The 25,181-nt window shown below is 43.8% G+C and overlaps 1 protein-coding gene across 1 annotated transcript; it reads left to right on the top strand.

The window, feature by feature from the left end:
- Positions 1-3,447: 3,447 nt before the first annotated feature.
- Positions 3,448-9,763, top strand: LOC133018757 (junctional cadherin 5-associated protein). The gene is made up of 4 exons (XM_061085188.1): positions 3,448-3,773; positions 5,468-6,639; positions 6,733-9,432; positions 9,729-9,763. Exons 1-4 carry the CDS (start codon positions 3,448-3,450, stop codon positions 9,761-9,763), a joined length of 4,233 nt encoding a protein of 1,410 aa, XP_060941171.1.
- Positions 9,764-25,181: the final 15,418 nt, after the last annotated feature.

Genomic DNA, 25,181 nt, shown 5'->3' with positions numbered 1-25,181 from the left:
TATCCTATTGCATATCCATAATGTGCATGGAAAATATACGTGTGTTGAAATAAGGGATGGGAGTTTTGTTGTTGCTATGCAAAAAAAGGGCTCATGTGCCATATTTCCACTGCAATCACTTGAAGCTGTGACCTTGTCAGGAAGGGCCAGTGAGTGTCGGGGTCACTCTGGTTCTCGTTCACACTCTGTCAGAGGAAGGGACTTCTTCTCCTCCACCGGGTCGTTACTGTACTTCTAGATCTGGCTCGTTCGGGGAGTAGTTTGCTGCATTCACCAGGATGTAGACTCGGCCCCATGAGGAGAGGAGGGAGAGTTGGAGGACTCACACATCAGACGCTCGCCGCTTTGTTTCATGTTGTTTTCAGCCTCGGCTTCAGCTCGTCTAGTCAGGAAAGTTCCTATGACAGTCGTGTGTTGGCTGGTCCATTTTTCACATGTGGTGTCCTTGAAAGTATGAGTGTTGGTCTTGAGGTGGAGATGTTCAGCTTGAGGCTTGATACGTCTGGATGGTATTAATTGTCTCCAGGCTATAGACTGATCCGAGGGGTTACAGCCAATCAGAAGGTTTGAAACGAGCTCCCAGGACAGAGACGACCCCGAGATGCAAAGGCACAAAGTTGTGGAGGGAGAAATGTTAAGGTCACATTAAGGTCAAGAGGAGGGAAGGGGATTTTTTTAACACCATTTAAATGGAATTATATTTTATACAATGAATATTTTAAATGTATTACAAAATAAGCAAATTAAGTGATTCATTAAACTAAACATTGTTGTTTAGGTAAGTTTTTTAAAACTATTTTCTTACAGTCTGTTTTAAAGCTGCAGAGTTTTTTAATAACTTGATTAGTCAACTGAAAGAAAATTAATAATCAACTAATCTGATGATATTGTTTAAAACAAATATTTCCTTTCATATACAGTGTTTTTTTTCTACTATTTTTTACTTATATGATTATGTGATTATTGATTGAACAAAACAAGTAGATGATATCTTGGGACATTTTATATACTCTTCATTTCCATAATGATTAATCCATAAATCGTTAACTGATAGCAAGTTACTATTAAGGTTATTGTAAAACTTTATTTGTATTATCAGATTTCTGAATGATTTAAGACATTCTGTTGAAGTTATTATGTGAAATGCAAAGCCATTTTTACATGATCACTTTCATCAAAATTTAAAATCTTTGGAAAGTAATTAATAGTTTTTTTTAAATGTATGGATTTGTTACTCACATTGTTGTTCAATATGAAAACCTGTGTTGTACATATACACACACTGCGTTGGAAACTTCCTGGAAACTCCTGGAGAACACGTAGTTAATGCAGCCTGGTACATGTTCTCACTCTGTTGTCTTACTTGATGAGTTTACATTTGTTTGGATGACCACATGACACATAACTTCCATTTGGAAACAGAGGTGGAGTAGTTTGAATAATAATAAATACATAAATAATAATTTTAATGTGTTTAGAGGTGACACCTTCATAAGGGAAAGTGAGTAGAGATCCACGATTAGAGTTGAAATACGAGGAGCTGAAATGCTAATGTGTGCAAAGCCTTTGATCGCCGTGCTACTGTTTAACAACCGGGCAGGACAGACTGTTATAGACACTAATTAATACAGGAGACAGGCAGTGGTGCATTCACACACGTGCACACACATGTAAACACAAAAAGTAGTGGAACTCTGCAGAATGTGCTTCATATTTACGTTTTCGTCTGTTATCAAGGAGTAATTTATTCTTTTTTACAGGATATATTAGTTGCCTTATGTTTACACCTGAATGAACAGTTGATTGAATGATCAAATAATTGACTGAACTATTTTCAACAATCCCTTGATTCTGTTCTTCATTTGCGATGATTTGCTTTGTCTCATGTGAGAAGAACCAGAATAATCCTGTTGACCATTGGTTGAACAAAACAAGTGATTTGAATGACGTCTCCTCGGCTTTCAGAAATGTTCAAGGCTCTTTTTATTCACTTTCTGACTTTACGCAGACAAAACAATCAATTGCTTATTACAAACCAAAATTAGTTTTTGCCAAACACCGACAGTAAGTGTGATAAATCTTTTGAGTTTTACAGACACTGACTAAGGTCTCAGAGAAATGCTGTAAACCTTCATTTGTGTTTTGTTGTTGAACCAATTTCTGTGGAGGTCTACTAAGTTTGAGGTTTGGTTGAAAAAGTTTTAAGTAAATGAGGTAATACAGTACATATAATATGATGAACCCATCATTCTGTGCTTTTACAGAACTTTAAAAACATGATTTTCATTAAGATATGTATGATTTCTACATTTTAGATCATGTTACAGTTAAACGTGAAATTTTCAACTAAAGAAGAAAATTAAATGAGATTCATGTCAAATTTATACTTTAAATTTGTAATATTAACTAACACAGGTTTTTGTCAGACTTTGAACTGGTTAATGTGAATCAGGGGCTCAGTCACTTTAATTACATGTAATAAACGTACCATATTTTCCTTGATGCCGTTAAGACACAAAAAATATTGGCAACTTACCAACTTTCCCCACACATGCTGACACAGCACACAGACAAAGGGCAGTGTACATTATATTTAGTGATTTATATTGAATATTCAATTCCCTGTATGTGGGATCTCTGCAGAGTCGGACACAGATTGATAGTATGCTGAGGTATTTAATCTTTTATTTCTTTACTTAATGGAGGAGAATCTCCTTGCGGTGTCTTTTAGCATGCGCAGTTATTTTTGTGTATTGAAAGTACAGCATTTAATATCCGCATGCGTAGAATAGGGGCGATGTCCAGATGCTGCTCTGAGGTTCTGGAGAAGAACAAAGGTGATTATATTGACTGATGACAAATGTTCCTATAGAACCTGGAGGAGACATTCATCACTGTATAGATCCCAAACAATGTGTAGAGAAATCAGTATTTAGCCAGTGATTTAATTTCTTATGATATAGATATGTTTTTGACACTTATGTCTGTAGGAAGAATGAAGGGTGTGGTTATATGTTCTGTTATTCTTATTGGGAGAGACTTAGAAACTGTTCTTAAAATTAAAGTGAACCGTGCAGAGCAAGAATATTTAAAATGGATTTTAAATTTGTCCGTGTGCACCTTTAGGTCTTTATTTATACATTTCAAAGTTTCCTTTCGAGACAATAATGTGTGCACAAACTATTGAGTTATGTTTAGTGTTTTTAACTTGGGAAAGCTCTCGGTGATTGTTACCACACACGTAGCGCATGGTGAGAAAAGAAAAGAAAAGAAAAATGGCACATCCTCGTTTTAGGTGCGTCCAGAAATAATGTGTTCACACTCTCCTGTCCTCTCCTCAGTGATGGCCTCTGCTGAGCAAACCTGCTCCGGCTTCCACCAGCAGCAGCACTGCGCATAAGGCAACACACCCACCTTTGCCCTCCCACCCAGAAGTGAGACACCACCATGTACAGCGTGGAGGACCTGCTCATTTCGCACGGATATAAACTGCCCAAGAGCGGCCCTCCTTCTGCCACGCCTTACGACAAGCGTCCTGCTGACTGCCAGCGTGAACTTGTGGACAACCGGGCCGGCCGGGGGACGCTGAACGGGTACGAGGCGGAGCGGGGGGCTTCCTTCACCGGCATCTACGCCAGCAGGCAGGCGCTGGTGAAGTGCTACCCGGCCACAGACAACGAGGGCGGGGAAAGGTTCCAACGGAGGAAAGAAGCCGGCATCGGTATCCTAGGTGACGCTCAGCCCTTGGGTGATTCTCTCGCCACGGATAGTGGGTGAGTGCTTTTTTTTTCTCCCCCTCCCTCCCTTTTGCAATCCCCCACACCCTTTTCCCCTTTTTCCCTCTCTCCCCTCTCTTACCGGGGCCCTTCGGTATTGCATGCAAAACTGAGTCTGCACTGCGCAGGTTTTTTTTTTCCCTCCTCCTTCTTCCACAGCTGCAGAACAGTGTGGCTGCAGCAGCGCCACCGACATATAGATATAAAGGAATTATGAAAGGTGCCTTTGCCGCTCGGAGTTGTTTACATGGCTGCACAGAGAGGTGGCTTGTGTCTCTGTGGAGCCCGAACATCCGCTGGTATCTTCTCCACGAAGGCAGGCAGATGTAAACAGCAGCACCAGACAGCGAGCGGACTGAGGAGGAGCGAACATGCCTCAAGACAGGCGCGTAATCACTCCACTGTAAACACTGGCACACTGAATCACGCCCAGCACGTGCTCTGTGATGTAAGCATGTTGCTGGGCAAGTGTGCACAGCGTGGCTCCCCTCAGCCATACAGTAGCATGTGCTGCTGAGGAGGATCCATTGACTTTGCTGCTCGAACGTATGAGAACAGTGAGCTCGGGGGTTTAGTGCAGTGCAGATATGAGACGGAGCTCCTAAAAGGCTGATTGTTATTCATCCAGTTTTGGACTCCCTTGTTTTTATACACTGTAATATGTATGTATTATATAGATGTATGGTTATATTTCTGTTTATTTAAAGGAGCTAACTCCAAATCATGGTTGTATGTAGATATTTAATAAACTATCCTGAGGGATTAATCAATTATTGATTTATTTCATTTGAAGTTATATTCTAATTTCAAGAATTTCAAAATCTAAACTCGTTCCTTATTACTGACAAACATGCACGGATGTGACTGATGACCTGAGGATATTCAAGGATTCCAGTGCTGCTCCACGACAGCAAGACAATTACCACAACTGCTTGAGGAAATTAGAAATTACAGCGTATTTGAACAAATGACCATATTTAACACAGAGAAGTGAAGCTCGGATTTTTAGACTTAATCCGTTATGATATATAATGCTACTTCTGAGATAATTGTTTCAGCAGTGCAGCTATATCCTGCACTTAGGTAAATATGGATCTGTGACTAAAATTGTATCCAGGCAGCCGCGGAACCACAGTATTGAACCGTCACTCGTCACACAGTCGCCATTCCATGTTAGTTTAATAATGCATAATGATATATAGGGACAATATAAAATACCCACTTCTTCTTGTTTTGCATTGATTGGCCTGCCATTAAAGTTGTTAGCTGTATTTCCTAAAAAGGTACAGTTTGATATTATTAATTGATCAATTGAACAGATGGGGAAAAGTATTTTTTTGTCAGATCAGGTAATGGGCCACAGTCACTCTCCAAAATGACAAGCTTCTTAGAAAAGGTCAGCACAATTTAATATACAGATCATATTGCAGTAGCATCACCATTTCATGGCGTCTTCCAGGGACCAGAGAGCTGCTGACTCAAGCACTTTTTGTCTAGCTCCTCGATTGAGTTGCGATGGCACGGATAAAGCCAAACACATGCATGGACATCTTACTTCTAATATTTAGTAATCATCAAATCTCAAATGGCTTTTTTAAAGATTCAATGTTAACCTAAAGTCAGAGTCACCTCACTTCCTGTCTCTGACACTGTGGCGGTCCTAGTAACACTGAACGTTTCTGTCTCTGCAGGTTCTACGATGTTCCCAGTTTGACTTATTCCGAGCCGCTGAGCCATGACGAAAGGGACGTGTCCTACTGGCGGAGGCGAGGCCAGGACTTCAGCATCCTCCTGGACTACGCTGATGGCCGGGAGCTGAGGGCCTCTGCTGGAGCATGGAGGCCACAGGCCCTGATCGCAGCCGAGGAGCACCGGGCCGAGAGGCGAGCGCAGCAGCTATGGGAGGATATTTCCTGGCTACGGGATCCAGATGCAGCCCCTTGTCAGCTAAGGGTGACTGGGGAGAGGAAGTGCCAGAGCCTTGGTACAGAGGAGTGGAGACCTGCTGTGGGCCTGGGACGGCAGCTGTCAGATGGGGATGGGGACAGATGGGCTCAGGACCACTATCGTTTGAGGACACCTGAGGGTTTTTTTCACCCTAGAACTAAAGCAAAGTCTCAATCTCTCCCACGAGTTTTGTCCCCTGATAGGATTGATGGCCGAGAGCTAATTCCAGCCAGACCTAGCCTACCCGATAGACAGCAGAGGATAAACAGCACTGTCTTCTCTGGGCCCTATAGTAGGTATATCTATAGTGGTGGTCTTGGCAGGGAGCGTTGGGGTAGGAGTGCTGGGCCAAGCAGCCATGTTGCACTTTTACCAAAGCCCAGGTTCAGCCGGCCGTTAAAGCCGCCGTCATATGAGATTCACCAGCAGACTAGGGGTAGCGCAGAAATGCTTGCTATAGAGCAGGGTGCCAAACAAAAAGATAGGTCTCTCTATTTTCCAAGGGGCGGGGATCTCAGACAAGACTATTTCGCACAACACTCTGCCATCACTGGAATGGAGCCCCCTGGCTACATCCCACCCCCATCTTATAGAAGACCCCCACTCCCAAGAGCAGTTTCAATCAACCGCAATGAAATGGCAAACCTAAGATGGAGGGCGGAAGCTCTGCAGATGCATAGTTCAGATCCCGGAAGGTGGTTTTCCAGACAGGCAGGTGGTTCATGGCTGGAGTATTATGGAGATCGTGGGGCAACCTATCGAAAACTGGTGCATTCTGGACATGAAGAGCAACCAGGTCCTGCCCGTCAAATACCCACTGAAGACCCAAGAGCGAAGCAAGTCTCAGGAGCGTCTGGGGGAAATTCTCTCACTGACTCAGACAAGATCCGTAACATCAGCAAAGAGATTCCACCCGCGATTCCTGCAGCGACTCCTTCAGCGATTCCTGCAGCGATTCCTGCAGCGATTCCAGCGACGTTTCTAACCGCGATTCCACCCCCAATTCCACCCAAGATTTTAGGACAATCTACACATGATAGTGCCTTTCCTCCCCAACAGGGGCCAGCTCTCAATACGGATGGCCGCAAAACATCTCTTATAGAAAATGACAGCATTAATCGATGGTCTAGCAGGGGATTAATCAAAAAAAGTGACAGTGTAGGTCCTGAACAAAACCGTACTCAGTTCTTTCCTTCATCTATTCTGGGTAAACCACCACCTCCCCCATGCAAGCCGGTTGATCAGGGTGTCTCTGAAATTGTGGCAGAGGTAAAAAAGGTGGAGGTACCTGATCCACCAGAAAAAGACAAAAACAAAAATCTAAAAAAGAGACTTAGTGAGACAATTTTTTGTTTGGTGTCTGTCCCTCCTACTCCACAACTCTGTGGGACGATCCGTGATCAGAATAACAACAATGAGAAGTCACCAGACCCAGCAGACAGTCCAAGTGAGAATAAAACGGGCCACTTAACAAACCAAAGTCTCCAAAGCACATCTTCAGCTGAAGCTGAGCTGCAAGCACTTACTGGTAGCATAGCAAGCAGCAAAACAAGCAGTAGAGCAAGCAGCAAAATGTTTAAAAGAGTACCCTGTAGACCCCCTAAAATAAACCATTACAAGGAGCTGAAACTGTCTGGATCCTGGCCTTCAAACCAGTATCGAGACCAGGAGACACAAACAAGTCCAGAGGCCCAAAAACCTGCCCCTGAAAACAAGGAAGCACAACAAGAACCTGTCCCTCCAGACACTGAGGACCCTCCTGACAGCAGCTGTGTAGCGGGCTCTTCCTTCACTTTTCCTATTAAGGGAGTGAAGAGCCTGAAACTGTCGAGCAACAGCGCCTTCTCCCTGACATCCACCTTCTCCAACACGCTGAACAAGAGCACAGCTCAGCAGCCAGCAGTACCACCCTCAGGAAATGTGGAGGAGAACAAACCAGCAGCAATCACTGGGCCAGAGGCTTTGCCACCGTTGCTACTGAAACCGATTGTCCAGCGGCCATGGGATGCTGTCAAAGAGCTTGAGACCATCAAAAAGGAAGTCCAGGATCAGCAGCAGCCGCAGACCAGCAAACAGCCCAGCGTAGACAAGTGCATAGAGGACCTCAATGAGGCTTACAAAGACATCTTGGAGCTAGGCACTGCCAGCAATAAAGTCCCAGATGGTTCCGTACAAATCCCTGAGCGTATCAAAATCCGGTTGACATCAGAACCTCTCAACAAGCCCAGCAGCCTTAGGCGCAGTGCAGTAAGCTGGTCAGTTGACCCAGAATACAGGGAAGTCAAGAGCGCCTTCTCCAGGCCTGCAACAAAATCAGTGACTTTCAGCAAGCAGCTTCGGGAGGAACTGCCCGTCCCCCCCAGGGAGACAGGCTTCCGAGAATACAGGGTTCTTTCGCACCTTTCGCGCAGGCGGAGCACTGATGGCAGGACAGTCAAACTAGATCTGCCAGATGAGCCCATCGAGACACCACTTTGTGACTTCAGTCCAACAACGCACAGCACATCAGCTGAGGTACCGTGGGCAGACAGACAGCCCATGCAGGATGCCTCTACACTCACTAGTCCTCCAGATTACGAGGACATATGCCTGACTCTGCGTCATTCTAAAGACCCATCGGATGGCAATAAAGCATCAGCAGGCAATTCAAACCCCAATGACCCTGAGACTCTTCAAGATCTCAGCGCTGAATCAGAGGAAGACTGCCCTATTTGTAAAAGAGAGCTTGAGAATCAGATGAGACAGGGTCCATTGCCTCCACTTCACGAGGAGAACAGCTCGGACAGCTCGGCCACTCAAAATGGCAGTCCACCACAATGTGCTGCCTTGGAAAGTCCAGCAGATGATTCCCTAACTGAGGAGCCAAATGACTCGAGTTTGAATCAGTCTGGGTCTGAAACAAGGGAACAGAGTACTTTGACACAGGGAGGGAATGAAATAACAGACAATGCTCAAGCAGACAACTTGGACAATAAGGGTGCAGTTAATCCTGCCGAGAGCTTATTAACGAATGACGCTACAAAGGAGAGCGCATCCATAATGTTAGCAAATGATGTGCCTGCAGACCCCCAAGTCACAGAGGATCAGAGAGCTAAGGAAGCAAAAGCTAAGGAAGTAGAAGTGAAGGAAGCCAGTACAGGAGAAAAACCTGAAGGCAGTGCAGACAAACAGTCAGCTGAAGGGAAATCTGAGAATGAGATACAAGACAGTGCTGCACCTGAAGACAAGCAGGCGCAGGAGAAGAATCCTTTCGCCGCCCCAGAGCAGAGAGTGGTTCTACGGACTCATTTGGGTCGAGACCACACAGGGTTACCTGAGTTTCCACCAGATAGACTTCCCCTTTCAGTTCCCCTTAATCCGGACCGCAGGCTGTCCCTCAGCTTGGAGGGGGAGAGGAGGAGCAGGGGACCAGCTCACCGAATGGAGGCGCTGCAGAACAAGCTCGCTATTTCCCCAGGACGGGTGGCGGTCGAGCGTCTGGCCCGGATGAGGGACGTGGACGTTATGTATCGCATGAGGCGCCTGAGCATCAGGAGCAATGACTCTGGGGAAGGGGACGCAGAGGGGGAGGGGGAGGGAAAGGAGGAGCAAGTGGAGGAGAGCCACCCTTTGCCTCAGAGAAAGAAGGAGAATGACCAAGAGGTCGACAATTCACAGCAGGTCTCTGATGAGACAGTGTTACACAACGAGGAGGAGTCATCTCTCTCAGGTAAGATACAAACAATGAGAGGGAAATAAGGATCTTTCTGGTTGTGGAGTTTTGAGGACTGAAGAGAAATCATAGTCCTGTGTTAGCAAATGTTGAAAACAATACTGTTTATTGAACTCAAGTTATCGAAGTTGAAGAATCTGTCAGTGGACTTTGCTGTTAAAGACAACTTCTGCTTTTCTGCTTTAGATAATTTAGTAGAAAAATTATACAATATAGATAACATTGATATACAAATTTGATAAAGACAAAAATACACATTTTCTAAATTCACATTTCTCTTCTTTATATCTTAGAACCCCTTGATCCCAGCCGAGTGGAGACATTGTAGAGAGACTACGACCATCATGTCCATCTGAGGTTATTAGCTCCAACACTGTGACCTGGCTGCCTACTAGAATGCCTTCATCTCATTTTGACACTGAAATGGCCTTCTTGTCCGACAAGAGCATTGTGTACACCCTCACCCTCGGCGCTGCGTTGACTTCTGAGTGCTGTTCCACTGCCAAAGGGAGGTGCCCCCTTAACATTAGGGGCAACTTCTACCCCCAGAATCCTTCCCCAGCCTTCCCAGACTGACTTCTCCCCTACCCCACTTATCCTCCATCCCCCAAGCCCATCCTCTTATAGGGTTTCTACTAGTTAGTCTTCTTGTAGCGGCTTGTCCTTTCTATTCTATCCTCCCTACGCTTTTCTCATTGGCAGACATTATGCAATTCTGTCGCACATACTACAACTTCTGAAATGTCCATAGTGAATACAGTCGAGACATTTTTCGCATTCTGAACAATTCTGTTAGTTTACAGGCGAGTCGTTAAGGATATGAATGTAAGCATTTATGTTTAACCTAATGTAGAGATAGAAGGGTTACTGTCACAAACCTGTTCTGTTGCATTTACACCAAAATAAACTGCTCATCTGATTGTTGTGGTGAGGAGAACAGCTGTTTTAGAACTGGACATCACTGTCTCTGGCTCAAGAACTGTTTTGATTTTCAGATGAGATAAATCAGCCTTCGGTTTTTAGAATTTTCATCGACATTGAACCCTTTTTTCATTGCTTTTGTACACACTACAACCATAACCATAACACAAAGAGCTCTTCAATGAAGAGTGAGTCTATACCACATGACATGATAGATCAGTGACCTATTATACGATACACTGGTTCTACACTGGAGAGGGAGAGTTGCCTTCTTTTACCAGATGAGTGTTCCCTTGTTGGATCAGGTGAAGTCTCTGGTTATTTGCCTGGTCAATCTGGCCTGATCTGATTTATAACTCCCATTTCCAGGTAATTTCAGGAAGCAATAAAGGCACAGATAGAGATAAAATGGTGGTCAGCAAAATTGATAAGCATTAAAGATGGATATAGGGAAAAAGAACAAAAATCAAGGTCCATAGAGCAATACTGTTGTCCTATTGGCTCTAGTGGAGCGATGTGTAGGAACCATGGTCAGGAGTTTTAATGTGAACGTGTCATTCAAATTATACTACAGGGATATGGAATCGTGTCAGGGTATATGGGCAATTAACAGGGGGTGGGTGTTACTTCATGATATATAGTATATCTATGTTCATACATCTGTAAGCAAGACGACATTTCACGGAATATTTATTTTTTTTATCATCAAATTGTTAATGAGTTTGCATAATGTACAAAATAAAGTATATTTTAAATATTTTAAGAGATATTTTGTATTCAACCATGAAATTTTTATTTCTCCGCGCTTATATCAAGTTGAAAGTATCATGTGTCTGTAAAGTATCATATTTAGAGTACACATCATTTTCTAGTGCTTTAAAAGAGAGTGGTAGAGGAAGGGATGAGCCTGTGGTGTGCCTTGATCACACGATGTGGGTCTCAGTGAGCGATCGGGTTCATCCATGCGAGTGTTGACGTGAGGGAAGCTTTTTGATTGTGCCATGATTTCCTATTTGATAGAGCTTTTTCACACGCTAACAGAGTCAATGTTGGACGCTCCACGCGATGTTTGATACATAAATCCATCTCCATTTTGTTTCCGATGTTGAACTGTGTCTTGTTTATTTCCTTTGTGTGTCTTCCGGTTCAGATCATGTATTGTTCTGTTATTGGTTCTTGGAAATATGTTTAGAAATAAAAGTGGGATGTTTTTTCTTTTCTCTTCCTTCTGTCTTTCTCTCCTCCGCCCAATTCCCTCTTTATCTTAATGTGTTTCTTTCACTCAACAGCGTGTTCATTTTGTGTAAATTGTTCTGCTGTCTCTAACATTTATTGCACTAAAGGATACAATGTGCTCTGCTCTTCTTGGCTTAAAACCATGTATTTGCGAAAAGTATGACAATTGTTTTTTAAATACAGGAATTTTTGATAAAAATTTTAAATCGTACCTTAAAATCTAAATCTATTTGATGTAAACAGTTTTGCTCTTACATGGTTTTTCCACGCCAGCAGTGTTGCATTGCTGTAATGTATCAACAACAGATCTGTAGGAAACCATCACTGTTTAATCATTCATTCAAGTATCACTTAATTGTTATGTAGCATTTTACAGTTGTAGCATTTTATCAACTCAGAACTTTGTCTTGGTATTTCAAACATTTCTTGTAAATCTGGATCATGTCGCCTTATTACGTGTGCATTACATTATACTCCAGGCAATGCCAAATATTAATGTACGAAGCACTGTTTCATACCTTAGGTTTTTACAAACAACTTGCTGTTCTGCCATCCCTCTAGCTGGAGAGGTACAGTAGCATTGTGGATAGTTTCTGCTCTTCATGCTGTTTATCCGTAGGAACATTGAATCAAAGCTGTGAACTTCAAATAAGACAAAAGTGCATAATCATAAAAAGTACAGGATGAGATTCAGTGTTTCAAGACAAGCCCATTGTCGGCATCACAGGGAGGACAAGCTGACACGCCCCTAATTACTAACATCTCATTTTCAATTCATTTTGAAGACTGAAAGGCTTTGCCTCTGTCTTGTGTGTAAACTGCCCCTAACAACATTTAAATAACTATTTCAGTACATATGCCCCCCCCCCCCTAATAATTGGCATGTCAGGTACACTTGAACATAGTGTCATTAGACTCTTTGTACGGCAGGTTATGTGCAACATGAAGTAATTATGCACACTTGTAATATTTTATATTTTCATATGAGATTTAAGTGCTTTTTGTACTCACTGACATCTTTTTTTCTTCCTTGCATGAAATGCAAGAGAGAGGAGGAAAAAAAAGTTTTTCATAAAGTATATTTACATTTGGTACTCCAACCGTAAAAACCAGTGGGCAAGACATTTCGTTTCATAATTTAATTTACAAAACTATGCCAAGTATTTAGAAGCTATTTTTAGAGTAAATCAAAAGAGAACTCATTCATTTTCTTTCCTTTAACACATGCCTTTATCTTTGTATCTATAAATATGAGCATAATCCATAGTCATATGATTGTGCTACTGTTGTATGATACTGCAGTCTGATTCATAAATAAACTCTTTGCATGAACGTTGTTTGTGATCAATTGCTCAAAAGGGACCAACACAGGAATTCACATCTACAGGAAATGTTTCATGTCCTACAAACTTCCACTGGAGAAAATGTGTTGTTATTTACAGAATATTCTGGAAATATAACTTCCTTTTTATCTAAATTGTATATTAATATATGGGAACAACACAAGGAAGAAATACAAACATAAATGGCATTCAAAAGAAAGCTGTCAAAACAGGTCTCAAATTTTTCAAATCACAGATATTTCATTTCTGAAAAGGCTCACTTCTTCCCTTAAAGTAAAATTAAGGCAATCGAAACACAATGAAAGTGTACGTCCTCAAGTATGTGTTTCTTTTCACATATGTAGATTTGTATACCAGCAATTTCAGCCCAATTACTCTGCCAGGCTGTCACACTGAGCTCCACTTGCTGGATTAAAGCGTTGGCAAAGACTATACTTAGGCTGGACCTTGTAAAAACCTCTCAGCACGCTCCCTGGGACTTGGAGGGCGTCCATCCTCCGACACCGCACTGTTCCATCTTTCTAAAAGGAAAGTGTAAAGTCTGATCAGTGCTTCCTCTTTATGTGATACCTCATTTATTACAGTGTGCCCTGGTTTCACTTTCATCCCATTGCTTTGTGAGGTGACAAAGAGAAGTGGGATAACAATCTAGATCTGGACTTTGTTCAAAAAACATTTGTCAGTGCAAGTGAAGCAGTATTTTAAAAACGTAGGTCTACATACAGTGTTTCCGCAGTGATCATCCAACTTAATTTAAGAAGTTTAACACATTTTTAATACCATAAGGCTACTGGTCAGAGAATGCACAACAGTTTTTGCTCATAATGAGGTGATTACTTTTCTAGATGCAAGCAGCTGTACTAGTAAAATAAATAATACTGAATACCTTAAAAATAATGTGATTTAAAGCTTCCAAAGCCAATATCAAGCTATATCAAGCTATATCAAGCACATACTTGTACTTAAGTTACATTTACATACTTTTAGGCTAATTGTCTTGAATCTTACAAACTTTAACCTTTGTAATATTTTCAACACATACTTATACTTCAAGTTACATCAAGATACTTTTTGGCTAATTTCCTTGAATCCTGCAAACTTAAAAATAATGTGATTTAAAGCTTCCAAAGCCAAAACTTACATCCGAAAGAATAATAATAAGACTTTTAAACCCTTTTAACTGAATTTTCAAGACCCTGCAGATATAATGTTCATTACAGTGACAAGGCAAATAAAAGTATATACACGGATGAATTCACAATATTACGCTTGTGCTTTTTCAGTTGAGTTGTTTTAATAATAGTTCATTTAGTGTTGGTGAAGTCAAGGCCATAAACACACACATTGATTTAAAGAATAATCAAAGATGTATTAACAAACCTGGACCACTTTACATTGGTGACATTAGGACCCCTGCTGTGATTATAACATCTAATAATTCTGCTTTTACAGAACTATAGAGTATTTCTCAGTAGAATAAATCTAACAGATGATTTCCTCAGGATTATTATTATTGAACTGAACTAATATCAAATAGTAAAACGTGAAATTACTCAGATCTTCCACTCAGGTGTGTTGACTCCTCAGCACCTGTTAGCTAAACTCACTGTTAGCTGTTAGCTCCCTGGTAGCCTGTAGCATTCACTTATTGTTAACATAATAAGTAAACAAAATAACTAAAGTAAACTTGGTAAACAGCTTCCTCAGGTGTACACGTGTAGTGGTGTAATTTTTACTTTTGAACAAACCAACAGATAAAAGGGAAATAACTTCTAAATGCAGGTGTTAATATTTTCCATATAATATATAGCATATCAAGCACATACTTGTACTTAAGTTACATCAATATACTTTTAGGCTCATTGTCTTGAATCTTACAAACTTTAACCTTTGTAATATTTTCAACACATACTTATACTTCAAGTTAGATCAAGATACTTTTAGCTAATTTCCTTGAATCCTTCAAACTTTTACTTCTTATATTGTAATATTGTTACATTGTGGTATAAGTACTTTAATCCAAAATAATGGTCCACCACAGTTACACCTGCACTAACCTCTATGAAGTGATCATGAATTATTTGTGAATACAGTTGTCCTATCACATATGAGGACATGTGTTTTCTTTGTTTTCTGCATATCATATCATATTTCATATTTCATTGTGGACATGCAGTGTTCTCTAAAGGAAACAATATGCCACTCTCTGGCATCAATCTCTCCAGCTGCCCCCCCCACAGCAGCTGCCTCTGAGTGAGTACACTACATGTCTGTCGTTACTGTACGCCTGTCCAGCAAGCTGCTGCTCGGGGGGGGGGGGGAAATAAGTGAGTCCATTAATGTCTTAGTGTCAGTTGTCCTCCTTCTCTCCTCCAGTCCTCACGCACGGGCCACATTCCCCCCCCCCCCCCCCCCCCCCGTACCACACCCCAACTGGGATGGAGAAGGTCCAACTGTGTGAATGAGCATCTGCAGCAGCAGAGAGGTGGATACAGCACAGGAATGAAAACACTGGGATTAGTTCATACAGCAGGTGATGGGGGTGCATGAACCTGGTCAATGGAACTAGAAGAATCAGATGCTTGATAAGATCCTTTATTAGTCCTTTAACAAGGAATTACTCCATGCTAGAGCAGGGTAGTATGTCTTTACTAATGGATAGTATAAATAGGAAGCACCAGTATAAAGTAAATGAGTAGACAAACATGAACAACAATGCTAATACTGTATACAATGTAAACAATGTATAAAATACTCAAATCCAGAACTAAATATATAAGTAGTTATGTTAAATTACGGCAAATGTACAAATTGAGTAAATACTAACGGATATGGATTCATACATGTAAAAGCTCTGTAGCTTTTGTTGTGAGATAAAATATTTATTGCAATTATAAACTGTAAAGTAAGATTCATTCAGTTAGATTCAAGATAAGATAAAATAATACGATCCTTTTTTAATCCCATAACCGCTGAGGGGTAATTGTCACATTTCCCGACTGGGTATCAACATGCAGTAGCACCACTCTCGTAAATAATGTTTCTTACTTTTACCCCAGTTTCTCCTCAGTCTCTCTCCTGTCTACCCTACTCCTTCTCTCTCTCCTTCTCTCTCTCTCTCCCTGCTTCTCTGTCTTCTTTACTGAGCTGCTGTAGCGAGCCAAGTCCACAAGATGGAGACAAACAACAGATAAACAGAAATAGGAACCAATACTCAGTTCCTTCTCTTTCATTCGAGGACCTGAGGAGAGTGAAACCTGTGACCTGTTTATTATAACAGATAAAGCATATATCCAGTAACCTGATAAGTGCTTGTCATGGATATGCTCGCATGAAAGTGCAAAACTGATTTTACTGTTGTCGTCGTTGTGTTATGTTAAAGCAACTTTGGAAATCCATTTGTGGTTTTTGTGTAATCCTGCTGACAAACTAACAAAAAACAAACAAAAGTAAAAAAAAATGTGTATGCATGCTGATCTCTCTTCCCTTTCTGATGATAAGGACAATAGCTGCATAACTTTTAATAAATATTAACACTATGCCTCTCATGTGTGTTTGTGAAGGTGAAGACATCGACATGAGCGCCGTGCAGGAGACACCATGTTGTGTGCAACTCACAGATGTCCTGTCGTAAGGACTTTGGCAACAATCACGGTCATGTGGCATTAAATCACGAGCGCTGATATGTTATATGGAGGCTCCACGCTTTGTCTTTAATTTTAGATTCAATGAAGCACCTGTTGCTCGTGGCCTTTTAGAACCACGAAGCGTGACACTCGGATGATGCTCGACTTTAAATGTCTGAATTTGTGTAGATGCAGATGTAGTAAATATGACATTGCTGTTTTAAGGAAGAATGCCTCACTACTAAAGGCTCTATAACCGAGGTCCCTCTCTGTGCTGTCAGACCCTGTGTTGTGGTGTCGGACCCCCGGCAGCGTCTGGATCCCACCATGCTGCTGGATTGTAGTTTTAACAGCTGATTCGATCCCTGTGCACCGGGAGCCTGACGCTTCCTGTCTATTTATGGCCGATGCCCCTCTATCCAGGCTGCTCTCTTCAGTCCTTACATGGCTGCTCTGGGATGAGGTTACCACGCCGGTTTTGGCCCGCACGCCCCAAACCCTTTGGAAGCTGTGTTGTGTCGCCTCTCAGCGTCAGACCACACTCTGTCAGACAAGGATCCCAAACCTCTTCATCAAGAAATGGACGTTCAGGGGGAAACCACAGTCCTGACTCATGGAATAGTTTGAAGAAGCACTTGCTGTAGAGGTATTAGGAGAATCAGCCTGCAGTAGCACACCTCTTCTCCATTTTTTTTCTGACTTTCACCCCAGTTTCACCTCAGTCTCTCCTGCATACCCTACTCCCTCTCCCTCTCTCGCCCTCTCTCTCTCTCCCTGCTTCTCTTTCTTCTTTACTCGGCTGTTCTTGGACTCATTTATTTGACCCTGGTGCAGGGGAGCTGGTGGGAAAGCACCAGGCTATATCTGTCGGCTGCTGAGGTTGGACCTGCTTCATGGTGGATGACTTTGGATCATTTGTTGGGTTTACCTAACCCCCCCCCGAACAAGGTTCCAGTGAAACCTTTTGTTTGGTTTCATTCGCCTGAGCTCTCAACAAAAAGAAACATGGACTTCACCTGCAGAACGACTCTTTCAGTCCTGTATTATTGGACTTAAAGAATTGTAAGTATTGTTTTTCTGTTGCCCAGTTTAACCTCATTCATGATAATATATATATTATGTCAGCAATAAAGCATAAATGCTGTGTATTCTAAACTAAGAGACTGTTTTAGCTTCACACGTTAGCAATATGATATAATTTGATATCTGCCACGATGGAAATATAATAAGGGATTTAATAGCCTCACTGATTTGGTAGCCTTGGCCTTAAAACCATTGCATAGGTTCCTTGGAACACAATTGCCTTTATCCTTGTTCAGTAACATTGCTGCAGAATCTCAGAAAAGGTATTTTCTCCTGTGCAACTCTCCTTCTGGATTTCTCAGTGTAGAGATCAAATCCTCTCAGGTGTCATTGTTTTCATCTTTTGGCAAACTTCCTGGTAGAAGAAGGCAAAACGTTGAAACTCAGCAGTACCTCACTGAATGTAAAGTCCCAGCTGAGACCCCCCCCCACTCCCCCTTCATGTTCTGTGCCGTCTCAAGTAACCACATGGGTATTAGCATTCCAAGCTCCAGATTATGGCTGTATGTTGGCATGTGTGTGCAGCTGATCTATCGGCTGTGTGTCTGGAGCTGGTGTGTTGTTCCAGCTCGGGACAGGCGTCGTTTCTCCACAGTTTTGTTTTACCAGTGTGTGTGTGTGTGTGTGTTTGTGTGTGTGTGTGTGTGTGTATGTGTGTGTGAGAGAGGGAGACAGGGTTGTGTGTGTGAATACGCGCAGCAGTTGCTTGGTGGTCAGCACCTGCTGCACCCGTCAGTTTGAACAGACAGGTTTACTGACTGGCCTCATTGTTGAGCCGCTGCCACTTGATTCTATTCATCTGCATATCTACAGTCTTACTCACATTATCACCCATGTGACAAGTCTATTCAATTGATGGTTGTGATTTAAATGCAGAAATGCACGTTTTGCTTTGTCCTCTTCGTTGCACCTCTACGTTTTTATACAAAATAGTTTAAGTTCTGATTCCCTTGTAGAAGATAAGAGCACTTTTTGACTGTAGCCAAAACTGAAACATAGAGTTACTGCTCTCTCTTTTAGTCCTTCTATTATCAGAGATCATAATGATTTTTTTGTAGGTGGAGGGGCAGAGATTTAGTTCAAAGAACCGGCTGTGTGTCTTGTGGATGTGTCATGCACTTGTTATTCCTAGAGCACCATCTTTTATTGTCTCCACCATCTGTTTCCGTCAGCACCTTGTATGTCAGAAGGCAGAACTCAGGCTCCCACTGGCCTGGAAACATGCTGCCTTCTTTTTCAATATGTGATTGCTGTTTGGATTATATGTGGCACAAATCACTGATGATACTGAAATCACAGATTGGACCTAACCTCTAGAATGTTCACAGTTACTCACTATAACATAAATCTATATAACTCCACAAATCCAAACACCCTGTGCAATGTTAAAGAGGGTGAAAGAATATGTGGTTGAGTAATTGTTTGCGTAATCCTGCAAACTAACCAGCAGCACACAAGGAAAACATTGGTTTTGATGGGATTCTGCATCAGTGGGCCAGTGGACCCGTAATTACTGTGGTTATTTCACCATCTTTGCTTTCCACTACCTGGGTAAAGCCACGATAGCTTCTTGGTTGCACTGTGACAGACGCTTTTCCTTTCAGGATGTTTCGGCTCCAGGATGTTAGCTTGCTACGTCTAGGGGGGGAGTAGGGGAACCATAACACATGTTACTGTTAGGCTGACTCGGAGAACAACAAAACAGGGCACAACAGCAAACTGGATCAGTAAGTGTGTTTTATTTAGCCAGCGATCCGCCAAGGGGAATAGGGAACTATAAGCGGAGCCAAAGCAAAGAAAACAAGATAAAGTGACAACTAACTAGTGCACACATACAACCTAGCTAATACATACAGAGGGTGGCCCCGCTCCTAACCTGATGTGATAACAGAGTATGGTCTACGTGATGGCAGTGTAAACCCAAGGGTGTCTTACCTATTCACCTAAACCCCGGTGGCATCTCACAAACAAAAGGCAACAGCTCCACACAGCCCACACACAGGCAGACAATGGCCTCTCTCAATGGAGACAAAACAGGTGCAAGTTATCAAGGCCTGACGACACTAATTGGCCAACAGACAGCTCCCAGATTGGACAGGGGGTTGGACGATGGTGGAGGAACAGCCAATGGTGTGAGACCTGCAGAGAATGAGAGGGGAGACACAGGAAAACAACCACACACGTAACACCCCCACCCATAAGAGCAAACATCACACACGAGAAAGGGCATCCGCACACATATTCTCGGAGCCCTTCTTGTGACGAATCACCAGGTTGTACCCCTGCACAATCAGCGCCCACCGCATGAGGCGCTGGTTCTGATTATACATCCGGTGGAGAAAAACCAGCGGATTGTGATCCGTGTAGACCACAATTGGCCTAGAACTCGATCCCAAATAAACTTCAAAAAACTGGAGTGCCATCAGCAAAGCCAGAGCTTCCTGCTCAATAGTAGAGTACCGTGTCTGGCACTCATTGAACTTCCGTGAGAAGTAGCAGACCGGATGGTCCAGCCCGTTGGAATCCTCCTGGATAAGAACGGCACCGGCACCTACATTGCATGCGTCTACCTCCATCTTGAATGGCTTCTCAAAGTCAGGAGCCACCAGAACAGGGGTACTACATAGCAGAGTCTTAACAGAAACAAAAGCGTGTTGGCAATCTGGAGACCACGCAAACGGGACCAAGGGGCTCAGCAGACTAGTCAGAGGGGCGACAACAGAGGAAAAATTCCTACAGAACCCACGATAATACCCAGCCATACCCAAGAAGCGGCGCAGCTCACGCCGGGTGATGGGCACTGGGAAGGCAGTGATAGCAGTCACCCTAGCCTCCACGGGGCGCACCTCACCACCCCCAACCTGTTTACCAAGGTAAGTAACGGTAGCCCTACCAAACTCACATTTTGCCAAATTCAGCGTCAAGGAAGCCCTCGCCAAACGCTGGAACACTGTTGTCAAGGTATCTACATGAGCAGCCCAATCAGACGAATACACAACTACATCATCGAGGTAAGCAGCACAGTGTGGGACGTCAGCTAAAACACTATTCACTAAGCGCTGGAAAGTGGCAGGTGCATTCCGCATCCCAAACGCCATCACTGAGTACTGCTGAAACTTGTCTGGAGTGACAAATGCGGAGATCTCCGAAGCACGAGCAGTAAGTGGGACTTGCCAATATCCCTTTAACAGATCCAGCTTTGTCACATACCGGGCAGACCCAATGGTGTCCACACAATCATCAATACGCGGCAACGGGTACGAGTCAGGAACCGTGACTGCGTTCACCTTCCTATAATCCGTACAGAAACGGAACGTGCCATCAGGCTTGGGTACCAAGAGGCATGGTGAACTCCAAGGACTAGAGCTCGAAGACGCCAGACTATTCTCTACTAAATAAGACACCTCCTGCAACATGATCAACCTTTTCGTAGCGTTAATGCGGTATGGATGCTGCTTGATAGGTGCTGCACCTCCCACATCTATATCATGCTTCAAAACGTTGGTCAGGGAAGGAACATCACCGAACAGACAAGGGAACCCACGTATTAGGGCTACCATGTCAGCCCTACGTTCCTCATCCAGATAGGCCAGATGCGAGTCCAGAGATGACAGCATCCGAGAGTTCAACAACCGAGGGGTCTGTTGAGGAGCACTCCGCAACTCCAATCCATCCTCGTCACCCTCAGGAACCTGGTAGGAGCCTGGAACCAATACAGCTGGAACGGCAGACTTGACTGTGGGACCCGTAGACCCTTCTACGGAGTCCTCAGGAGGAGTAACTTTTGCATGATACAACTTAAGCATGTTAACATGGCAAACTCTTGTCTTGCGCCTCCGATCTGGGGTCTGTATAACATAATCTGTGTCACTCAACTTCCGTCCCACACAATAAGGACCGGAGAAACGGGCAGAGAGGGAGGATCCGGGAATGGGAAGCAGAACTAGAACCTGGTCACCCGTCTGCAGTGAACGTGGGACAGCCTTCTCATCAAAGTGACGCTTCATCCGCTTCTGTGAGGCGGACAGAGCTTCCCTAGCGAGGGCACAGGCACTGTGCAACCGTTCACGGAACCGGCTCACATAAGTTAACACATTTTGAGAAGAAGCACTACCCGAGATAAGCTGGTCTTTCAGAACTCTGAGAGGGCCGCGTACCGTATGTCCAAAAACAAGGTCAGCCGGACTAAACCCTAAGGACTCCTGAACGATCTCACGAACCGCAAACAAGGCAAAAGGAACACCCTCATCCCAGTCTCTCCCGGTCTCGAGACAGTACTTTCGCAGTATGGATTTAAGCGTTTGGTGCCAACGTTCGAGAGCACCCTGAGACTCAGGGTGGTAGGCACTGGAAACTCTGTGTGTAATAGACAAAGATGTCAGCACCTGCTCAAAAAGGTTAGAAAGGAAATTACTTCCTTGATCAGTTTGCACCACTTTCGGGAGCCCAAACGTCGAGAAAACTTAACCAAAGCCTTGACCACTGCCTGAGCAGTGATTTTCCGAAGGGGAATAGCCTCAGGATACCGTGTAGCAACACACATAATCGTCAATAAAAACTGGTTACCAGTCTTAGACTTAGGCAATGGGCCAACACAATCAACTAACACGTGCTCAAAAGGCTCACCTAACGCGGGTATCGGACAGAGAGGAGCGGGTGGAATAACCTGGTTTGGTTTTCCTGTGACCTGACAGGTATGACAAGTACGACAGAATGCAGCTACATCACGTTTCAGTCCAGGCCAAAAGAAGTGCCTTAGAATCCTGTCATAGGTTTTCGTGATACCTAAATGACCAGACCATACGTGACTATGAGCAAGTGATAGAATATCCTGTCGATATGCAACAGGCACTACAATCTGATAGATCACACTCCAGTCACGTTCTGAATCAAGAGATGAAGTCCACTTACGCATGAGAAGAGCATTATCTAGGAAGTAACCCACCTTACCGTCGATATCCCCACCCGGAGTAACAGCCTTCCCATAACACTGCTCCAGTGTAGAATCTATCTTTTGCATAGCAACCAGCTTATCACGAGTTATCGGTAGAGGCAATGGGTCGAGACTAAGGCCAGCACTCTCAACGGCACTGTTCTTATCAGGCTGTGGAGGGGGCACAGAGGTAGAACCAGTAACCTCATTTACGTCCCCCACTGGGACAAGAAAGGAGTCAGACAGGTCAACCACATTACTCAATGGTCGGGACTGCGCCCGTGTAACAGCCCCCACCGGAAAAATCCCAGGGAATCTCTCGGCTAACTCATCCTCAGCGTTAGCTTCGGGACAGTCCAATACCTCCAACATAGGCAGCACTCTGCCTCCAGCAATATCATTGCCCATGATAAACTGAACGCCTTTTACCGGCAGGTTATGACATACCCCGACTTTGAAAATTCCACTGACTAAATCACATTTTAAATGTATCAGGTGCAAGGGGACTGGCACAAATCCCATCTCTATGCCCTGAACCAAAACACTGGAACCACAGAATGAATCACCTGACAATGGCACTGCATCAGAGAGGATAAACGACTGGGCCGCCCCAGTGTCACGGAGAATCTGAACCTTTTGCTGTTCCTTTGGATCACCGGTCAGTGACACAAGACCACTCAAAATGAATGGTTTGTAGCTGGGGTCAGGAAGGTCAGAAATGCACACATTCGGCATAACTGCCACAGAGCGAGAAACTGTACTTATCAACCCAACCCCCTTTTGTTGTTGAACGGGCGGTGGATGATTTCTCATACGAAGCTGACAGTCAGCAATTAAATGGCCAAATTCATGACAATAATAACACTCCCGTTCCTCCCTAGAACGTAAAGGTAGCGAAACTGACCTGCGAAACTGAGTGGTTGGAGAGGTAGAGAACGAATGAGCGGGCTTGTGGGTGAGTACAAACTCGTCCGCTAATACAGCTGCCTGGGACATTGACACCACTTTTTGCTCATTCAAGTATGTTACTATACGTTCTGATACACTATTCTTGAATTCCTCCAGCAGGACTAATTCTCGAAGAGAGGAAAAATCTGTAGTTTTAGTGGCGGTGCACCACCGATCAAACAAGGTGGCCTTCTCTCGAGCAAACTCCATGAAAGTACGATCAGGAGACTTTTTGCAACTCCTAAATTTTTGTCTATATGCCTCAGGTACTAACTCATACGCACGAAGAACAGTGGTTTTAACAATTTCGTAATCTAGACTGTCCGCCAACGAAATGGACGCCAACACCTCCTGAGCTTTACCAGTTAGTTTACACTGAAGCAAGAGGGGCCACACCTCTTTAGGCCACTGCATAGAAACTGCGATGCGTTCAAACACACCAAAATAAGAATCGATTTCCGATTCCCGGAACTGCGGAACCAACGCCATTTGTTTAGTCACATCCAATGTGCAAAATGAGCTAGCTAGTGGAGAAGAGAGGGTGGTTTGGGGTGAACGTGCTGCACTTGCAGCCTCCAATTCCAACCTCCGTAGTTTCACCTCCTTCTCTGCCTCAATCCGTCGGATCTCCAGATGGTGCTCACGCTCAGCTTGCCTCTCTCCACGCTCAGCCTCCATTTGCAAGCGGGCCAACCTTACTTTCAGACGGGCGTCCTGAGACGACATTAATAAAGTAGGTGACAACGGATTAAAGCGTGGTAAGGTAGCGGGTGGCTTAGCCTCTGCCCCAGCCTGCATGTCCTCCCTATCATCACTACAAGGAGAAGCCGCATTCACACCAAGCACCTCCTTGCCCACCAGCATATCCACGACACACTCCTTAAGTCTCGCTTTGAGCAGGGTCCCCTGAACTGGAAACTCAAAATGAGCCGCTATGGCATATAAATCAGCCTTCCGGCATCTGTCAATTCGATCCATAGACGGATCAGCCAAAAAGACACCCAAATCAAAAGCCTCCATAACGAGCCCTACAAAAACAACTACTGCCTATCTTATACACACAAACCAGCTACACTATGTGCACACCTGCATCGAACACCTCTAAGCCAGCCCGACGTGGAGTCCTACAATGAGGATCCCGGATGAGCCCCCAAATATGTTACGGCTCCAGGATGTTAGCTTGCTACGTCTAGGGGGGGAGTAGGGGAACCATAACACATGTTACTGTTAGGCTGACTCGGAGAACAACAAAACAGGGCACAACAGCAAACTGGATCAGTAAGTGTGTTTTATTTAGCCAGCGATCCGCCAAGGGGAATAGGGAACTATAAGCGGAGCCAAAGCAAAGAAAACAAGATAAAGTGACAACTAACTAGTGCACACATACAACCTAGCTAATACATACAGAGGGTGGCCCCGCTCCTAACCTGATGTGATAACAGAGTATGGTCTACGTGATGGCAGTGTAAACCCAAGGGTGTCTTACCTATTCACCTAAACCCCGGTGGCATCTCACAAACAAAAGGCAACAGCTCCACACAGCCCACACACAGGCAGACAATGGCCTCTCTCAATGGAGACAAAACAGGTGCAAGTTATCAAGGCCTGACGACACTAATTGGCCAACAGACAGCTCCCAGATTGGACAGGGGGTTG

Source organism: Limanda limanda, chromosome 13, assembly GCF_963576545.1.
Source record: "Limanda limanda chromosome 13, fLimLim1.1, whole genome shotgun sequence".
NCBI classification, from domain to species: domain Eukaryota; kingdom Metazoa; phylum Chordata; class Actinopteri; order Pleuronectiformes; family Pleuronectidae; genus Limanda; species Limanda limanda.
This window is presented reverse-complemented; position numbering and strand designations above follow the sequence as displayed.